This window comes from Gekko japonicus, unplaced genomic scaffold (assembly GCF_001447785.1).
Source record: "Gekko japonicus isolate JY-2015 unplaced genomic scaffold, Gekko_japonicus_V1.1 scaffold31, whole genome shotgun sequence".
In the NCBI taxonomy this organism is placed as follows: Eukaryota; Metazoa; Chordata; class Lepidosauria; order Squamata; family Gekkonidae; genus Gekko; species Gekko japonicus.
In genome coordinates this window covers 954,654-963,020 of record NW_015161404.1, presented here as the reverse complement: position 1 = coordinate 963,020, position 8,367 = coordinate 954,654, and the positions used below count along the sequence as shown (strand labels likewise).

General features: G+C 41.2%; 1 protein-coding gene across 1 annotated transcript in view; it reads right to left on the bottom strand.

Annotated features, from left to right (window-relative positions):
- Nucleotides 1–7,211: 7,211 nt before the first annotated feature.
- The window catches only part of DMRT2 (doublesex and mab-3 related transcription factor 2), a 13,892-nt gene continuing 12,736 nt past the window's right edge, over nt 7,212–8,367 (bottom strand). The window contains exon 6 of the mRNA XM_015425909.1: nt 7,212–8,364. Within this exon, the coding sequence (XP_015281395.1) occupies nt 7,913–8,364 (452 nt within the window). The 3' untranslated portion in view covers nt 7,212–7,912. The remainder of the gene's footprint in view (nt 8,365–8,367) is intronic.

The following is an 8,367-nucleotide window of genomic DNA, read 5'->3' as shown; positions in this document are numbered from 1 at the left end:
GTTTTTTTTTTTTTATCATATTCTGGGCGTGGAACAGGTGTCACTGGGGGGGGGGGTGGGTATTGGTGAATTTCCTGCATTGTGCAGGGGATTGGACTAGATGACCCTGGAGGTCCCTTCCCACTCTATGAGTCTATGATTCTATCATTCACCCAGGCTGGCTGTGGGCATGCCAGCACCTCTGTCAGGCAGAAGCACCTGAGATCCTCCCCCTCCCCTTCTCCTTCGCCCAACTTGGAGGCGAAGGGAAGGGAGAGGGGGGAAAGAATGGATCCCAGGTGCTTCTGCCTGTCAGAGGGGCTGGTGCACACTTCCGGTGATATCAGGGGGTGTGGCATATGCTAATAAGTTATGCTAATGAGCTCCTGCAGCTCTTTTTCTACGAAATGACCCCTGATTGGAACACAACAGCCAACGAACAGAACATGCAACACTAGGCCTGTTTGGTGTAGTGGTTAAGTGCACGGACGCTAATCTGGGAGGACCGAGTTTGATTCTCCACTCCTCCATTTGCACCTGGCTGGATGGCCTTGGGTGTCCGATTCCCCATGCATTCGAATAAATCCACGGTTGATGAACAAAGTAGAATTTATTGTAAAGCGAAGGTTAGATCAGGAACACAAGAATTGTTAGTAATGACTACAAGTCTCATAGGGAAACATAATAAAGGAACTTGAACCAGGTTAGAGCCAATGAGCCCAATTCCCACTGGCGGGAATGTAGATAAAACGAGCGCCCAATTCCTTGGGAACCCAACGGTTCTACAACATAAACACAAGTTCAGTTCTCAGGCATCAAATACATAATAAGCAGAGCAACGCCATAACTCCTTCCCACCTCCAGCTGTGTGACCTTGAGCAGTTCCACAGCGTAGCAAGCAAAGACAGTAAACACCTACTCAGGAAGAAACATGGGGGGAATGACCAGAGCATAAGGTAACATGTAGAACATAGCACACCACTCAATGGCAGCTTGCTGACATTGGGCAAGCCATAGGTCTGATAAGAGCTGTTCTTGAAAAAGGGCAGTTTGTGTCAGAGCTCTCTCAGCCCCACCTACCTCACAGGGTGTCTGTTGTGGGGAGGGGAAGGGAAAGGAGTTTGTAAGCCACTCTGAGACACCTTTGGGTAGTGAAGGGCTGGGTATAAATCCAATCTCCTCCTCCTCCTCCTCCTCCTCCTCCTCCTCTTCTTCTTCTTCTTCGCCTCCTCCTGTTATGGTCCCAAGACCTGAGCCTCTCCTTTCTAGAAAGCCTCTTTCGAGCTGTACTTAAAGTGATAGTACCAATACACTACAGCTCCAAATCCAGCTCGAGGTGGAAAGTCTTTTATCAGAACAGGCCCTGTTACTCTTTTCTCTACCCATGCTAACTTATAACTGATAGGAAAGGTCAAAATGAGAAAATCAATATGGGTAGCTGTGTTAGTCTGTCTGTAGTAGCAGAAAAGAGTAAGAATCCAAGTAGCACCTTACAGACTAACAAAATTTGTGGCAGGGCATGAGCTTTCATCAGTCACTGCTCACTAGCATTGCCAGGTCCCCTCGATGGGGGGATTTGGGGGGGCATTCCGGGACGTCTCCAATGCAGTGATGTCACCCAGAAGTGACATCATCAAATTGGCGATGCCGCGCAGTGATGCTCTGGTTTGAAGGCAAAACTCTATGATTTTAGGCTAAATTTACCATAAAGTTTTGCCCTCAGACCAGAGCATCCCACGTGACATCCCCGACATGATGACATCACTTCCAGGTGATGTCATCACATCAAGGACATTGTGCAGGGGCCTGGCTGTTTGGTGGTGGGTTCCCCCCGCCAGCCAGTTGGCCGGTGGCATGCTGAAGCCCCCAAAACCGGGGGGACCCCCACCACAACCTGAGAACTGGCAATTGTACCTGAAAAAGTGAGCAGTGACTCATGAAAGCTCATACCCTGCCACAAATTTTGTTAGTCTTTAAGGTGCCTCTTGGACTCTTACTATTTTCTATTGAACAAGAAAATGCTCTGCTTATTTTTCGTTCAAATGAAAAAGTCACACTAAGCACAGTGCCTGTATTTTTTTCCCTTCCAAAGCTACTAAGAGTGAAAGAGAGTAGTGCTGACAAGCAAAATTGAGCAGAGGTGGGAGAATCACACGCTTTCTAATCTCTCCACACAGCTCCAATCAAAGTTGATGCCCTGCGTACATGAAATTTAGCTTTAAAAGATTCTAGTAGATCCATGACCTCAAAATGGTTTAGTTTGAGCAGTCTCCTATTTACTGTCAAACCCACAAAGGAGAATCATTGACAGAGAAATATATATATAAAGAGTCCTAGAAATAATCAATTTATCTACTGTAGATGATTCATTAATTTTAAAAATGTAGGCTTGAGGAAGTTTTGCTCCTTCCAAAAGCAACATCTGCATGCTGGGAGAGTTCATTTCCATCATGTTACCAGGCAGCCTAAGTGCAATGCCTTGCACATTCTCCGTTTGGAACACTAATGTGTCAAATAGTACACAAAGCATCTCCAAAAGATTATTTGAATGACACCGCCCTGAACAATGTATGCAACATATGTTTTGCATAGAAGTGTTGCACACCCGTGGCACATATGTATCAAGGGAGTATCTTCCAAAAACCTGGAGCAATAAATCAATTACAATAACAAGCCAGAGGGCCAAGTCCTGACTTGGTTGGGACAGCTCATGTATTAATGTTAACAAGCCCTGGTCCATATCTCTCTCTCTCGGGTCATCATGCTGATTAGAAATCAAAACTATCATTTCACTTTCAATCACCGTCTTTCAAGGGAAGGGGAGAACAATTTGAAATGAAAGACTTGATTCAGAATTGCATTTGCTTTTGTAAGCTAGTATTTTTGGACACTTTAGGGAATTTCTGTAGGAAAGGAATATGGCCCTGATGGTTTCAATGTTACTGTTTATAAGCACATATGTTAAGACCCATGTTGTGAGATGAATGCAAATGTCATTTAAAAGTGGCTAGACAAGTGTACAACTTTACTGCTGCCATGAACATTCCAATGCATTCCAAAAGCTGATCGGCCAGCCCGAGTTATGCCAGATTCTTCCTTTCTGTAATTAGATATGCACACTGAGATTGAAAACTTACGTGCAAAACATACTCATTTTGATATTTTGTGCTGGTTTTCATAATTTCCCTTTATATTTACTCTACATAATTTTTAATTTTTCTATACAATCTTTTGCACATCACTGGACTACATATTAATGCAGTGTTTCATGAATGCACCTGTTATGTACCCATGTTTTTAATTATGGCAGCTTTTAACATTAGTCAAATGTATTTATTTGGCAGATTTTTATGCCTCTTCTCCACAGCCCTGCTTGAGGCAGCTTACAATTAAAATAATATTCTTTAAAAAAAATATGCAAGCCATTAAAATAAGCTATAAAACTAACCTAGCAACATAAAAATAGCATAGAACTACCCATAAAATACCTAGGTTAAAAAAACAGTTTGGGCACGGTGCCTGAAAGACAGTAAGGCATGTGCCAGGCAAGCCTCAATGGGAAGGGCATTTTAAAGATAAGGTACCACTACAGGAAATGTTCTGTCTCTAGTCACCACCCACCTAACTGCTGAAGGTGGGGGCCTACAGAGCAGGGTGTGGGAGTTAGAGCTTAACAGGCGAGCTGGACAGTAAAAGAGGATCACCATCTTTCAGGTGCCCTGGCCTCAAAACATTTTGAGCATAAGAATTGCACCTGGATACAGATGGGTAACCAGTGCAGCTCTTTCAGCACAATGGTGATATGACCTCTGTGACCAGTCCCTGTTAGCAGCCCGGCCACTGCACTCAGTTGAAATTTCAGGATTATTCTCAAAGGCAGCCATATGTAGAGTCAAAGTCAAAATCTTTTATTACAGTCCATGACCAGAATAATAAAATTAATGATAAAAACAACCAAAATATGAGATATAACAAATCCTGTCACTAGTACCTGGCAACAAGGATGAACATTTACTTACAATATTAGAATAAAACTTCCCAGTCCAGTCAGGTCAAGGGATATCAGGGTACAGTGCTAATCAGGCCAATGTATGTCTTCTAACATTTATGACTAACTAACAGCAAATGAAGAAGGAAGGCTGCCCAATCCCTGATAAAATAAGTGTGGATTAAGGTATTAGATGTCACAATCGGTATTTACATCGCCATTACCTGGCAAGATCTGAACAGAACGAAGTTTAATTGCTTGAGAGCAAAACTTGGCTACTTGCCGAGTTGTCTCAGTACACACGCCGGACAGAAGCAAATTAATGCTAGATGAGTCAGAAGTATCTGTAGATCATTGGAGTAATGGGAAAATATATATAGAATGAATCCCATTGTAGACGGGGCAACAAAGGAACACATGTGCCATCGTCTCTATCTCTCCGCTATTGCAGGGGCAGAGTCTCTCTGCCCAAGGAATCCTACCGTATCTGCCCTCGATAATTGTTGATGGTAAAGCAGAAAATCTGGCAAGAGTGAAGGCTCTTCTTTGGTTATTATTTTCCAGAGTGCATAAATAAGTAGCCGGAGAATAGAGGTAGCATCTATTAGGTGCTGCGATATAGTTAGGCAATCTTGCAATGTTGGACTGACGTTCAATATCTTCAACTCTCTGACTCAAAACTTGACTGGTTATATCTACACCCATCTGAAGGAGAACTGAAGACAAAAATCCAAGTTGAGTGATTTTCACTTGGATAGCCTTGAGCCAGCTGGATTGAAAGTCAAATAAATAAATAAGTAAAATAAATGGGAGGAGGCCACGAGGGTTAGAGTTTATCTTAAGCCATAAAAAAGCAAAGTCAGTAAAATTCTGGCCGTTACCTTTAGCGTCCCTGTCTCCAAACAGATAATAGAATTTGAGATACATCTAGGAATTTGGAAGACTGCTCTCAGAAACTTTGCTTGCACCCATTCAACAGGTGTGTAACATGAAACAGGAGGACCTAGAAATGTCCCATATAATAACAGAGAGTGTCTTGGCTTGAAAGAGTTTAAGGGCAGATGGAGAAAAATAGCCCTCTTAGTGCAGAGAAATTTAATAATATTAAGAGCTGACCTTTCTTCCTTGGCCACACAACATAATCACTATGGAGTACTCTACAGCCAGTAGCCTGCACAACCATCCCTAAATATCTGAAAGACTTGACTTGTTCTAGCTTCTGGCCCTTATAGACCTGATTTTTTGTTTAGGACACTTGCCAAAGGACATGACCTTAATGATGGTTAATCACAAGCTGTTGAGCATCACAGTAGAGGACCTGGCTACCCCAGGCTAGCCAGATCTTGTCAGATCTTGTCAGTAGAGGACAGGACTATGAAGAGATCTTCTTAGCCCTATAGAGGTCCTGGAAAGGATAACAGCATCATCTGCATACAGTAGAATTGGAATGTGTTGATGAGCCAGTTTTTTGGGGGGGAGGGGTGATCTGTTACATATGTAGAGTGCATTACAGTAATTAAACATGGATGTGATCAGGTCATGGAGCATGACCATACACTTTGCATGTTTTAGGGATTACTGGTGTAATAATAGCATATTCTTGGTCAGCATTCAGATTTTCTTGGGATTTTATTATGGGATTATTTTGTGCAGTGTAATACCGATCTTTCTGGGCTGTGTTTTTTTTTATGTCATTTTGTTATTATATTTGTTTTCATTACAATTATTTCCATTGTAGTATCCCTTCCATGGACTTACTCAGTGGCCTTATGGTGTCATCCTAAATAGAGTTACACTCTTCTAAATCCATCAAAATGAATGGACCTACCTGCAAGGATAATAATAGAACCTACTGTATAGGATCACTGAAACAATAAAACTATCTACTATGGATGTCACAGAATGAATGCTATCAGTACAGTGGCTGTGCACGTCCAGATTTATTCTGAAGTGAGTGTTGTGACCAGCTATACCACCCAAGAAGTCAATTAAAAAAAAGTCCAATCCATGTCAGTAAAGAAGGGAAACTCAAGGAATGGTAATAGTACAGGACACAGATGATGTGTCATCTTGGCACAGAAAACAAAGACCTACAGGAAGACTCATATAAAATATGTCTGCTCACCAGATATAATAGACTTTTCATGCCAAAAACTGGTATGTATAAACTGATCCCACTTTATAACCAGTCCAAGAGTGTTCTGCAAAGTGCTATACTTTGATCTTGTCTTGGCTGATACCAGCCTTAATCACAAGGAAAACACGTATCTGAAAACCAGAGACACAAGCAGAAAGGAGAAAAACAAAACCAACAGAATGTTATGCAGCTTGCTCACTCTTTTCAGGGAGAGGGAAGATGAGACTGATAGTGCTGCTATTGCATTGTTGGAATTCATTAAAATATTCTCATAAGATACGTAAAATAACTGGAACAGTTCTCCAGCATGCCTATCTTGAGCTTTCCCCTGTACTACTCTCAGCTTTCAGACAAAGCTTGAGAATACCATGCTAGAAGCCATTCTATGGCTAGCTTAGAAAAGCACAACTTTCCCAAAGTATCAAGTACAAAGGACAACATGTGAGAGAAACATACAAAAACTAGGAATCTGTTTGCATGTTTTAGAAAGAGACATGTACACTGAACAGTGACATCAAACATGTGAAATTTTACACAGGAACTGCAACATAACATATTTAAGTGCTCTTGAGCCCATTTATTTCAATGGGCATAGACTTTCCTCTGTGCTAAACTGTAACCAAAGTAATTCTTGCTCAGAAGAGAAGAGGTGAACATTAGACAAAGGATAGTGCAGAGGGAATAACAGGATTTAGACAAAAGACAATGGTGATAATTTACTTTTGTTACAATTCATAGATGCTATATGTAGACATAAAATTAAGAAAATTACAGATGGCGCCCTGACCTGGCTACCCCAGGCACGCCAGATCTTGTCAGATCTCGGAAGCTAAGCAACGCTGACCCTGGCAAGTATTTGGCAGGGAGACCTCCAAGGAACACCAGGGCTCAGGACGCAGAGGCAGGCTATCAAGCCACCTCTCTGAAAAACATCCAAGCCCCCAGTAGGGGTCACCAGAAGTCATCATGACTTCCAAGCATGCAAGCACACACACAAACACAAATATCAAAAAAGAAAAGAAAATTACTGATGGCCAAGTCAGTTTTAGTTCCAAAAAATTTAAATATATTTATTTCCATAGCAAAAACATGCATATTTATGTACACTTTAAAACAAAGATTTACATCCTGAACTCTTTTATACAAAATTTTGGTAAGGAAAGGGATAGCAACTTTATAAAGAACATGGAAATCATCTTTTCCCCTTAAGTCCCCTCTTCTTTTGCCTCAGATCTGCAGGCGGAAACATGTTATTTTTATTTCTGTACAGCACCAAGTATATTAGTGTCTTTATAAATAATACATGGTGAGGATGACAACTGTGAGAACCAACCAATCTACAAATCCTTTAAGAAAGGGTATTTGCTCTAAAATATATTAGCACTATGGAGCTCATCTGAGGTTAATAAAACAATCCTCAGTGGTCACTGGGGCTGCCAACAGGCAAATGCTTTGTCCCTTAATACCGTATATGCATGATATGTAGAAATGGCCAGCTGAAGTTTTTCATGGCATGGAAGTAAATAACATCACCTAGCAAATCACATCCAATTGTTCTCCAGACATGTTGGCAACTTTAGTGGTAATCCTAAATCACTTTACTTAAACATAATTCCCAACAAAATAAAGGTAGCTTCCATGTAAATTTTGGACTGCAGCATAAAATTATATGCATACCAATCCTAAATACATTTAAAAAGTAATTTCCACTAAATCAAAATTGATTCAGTTCCTGGTAAAAATGGTTAGGATTACATCCTTAAGTGCAAATACACTACTGTGGGTCATTTGAGGATTGCATTATCCAACTATTGGGTAACATTGGTGACCATCGAAGACGGTCGTTTGAGAATGGATTCAACTGAAAATGACAGGGGCTCATTTGTTGAGAGTTTTGTTATAATTTGTTTGGTCCCCAAAAAGTCTTTAGCATATCTGTCTATGGCAAATTTGTATTTTTGACTTTCTTTGATGGGAAATTCTCGGTACTTTTTGGATGCCTCATCGAATGTTTTTACTTCAGGCCCCGATTTGTTGTGTAACGCCTGTTGGAATAATGAATGGAATGGGCTATATTTCAGCGGGGGTGGCAGATGTGGTTTGATACTTTCTTTGTTGATCTTCCTGAGGGAGTGTTCTTGAGCAGCCAGAGAATCCTTTTCAGAGATATGTGAGAAAGTCCTCATAGGAGGTGAGAAGGCTGATCTCTCACGATTCTCCTGAGGGGTCTGTTGGAGTTCATTTTGAGATGGTTGAGTTTCTC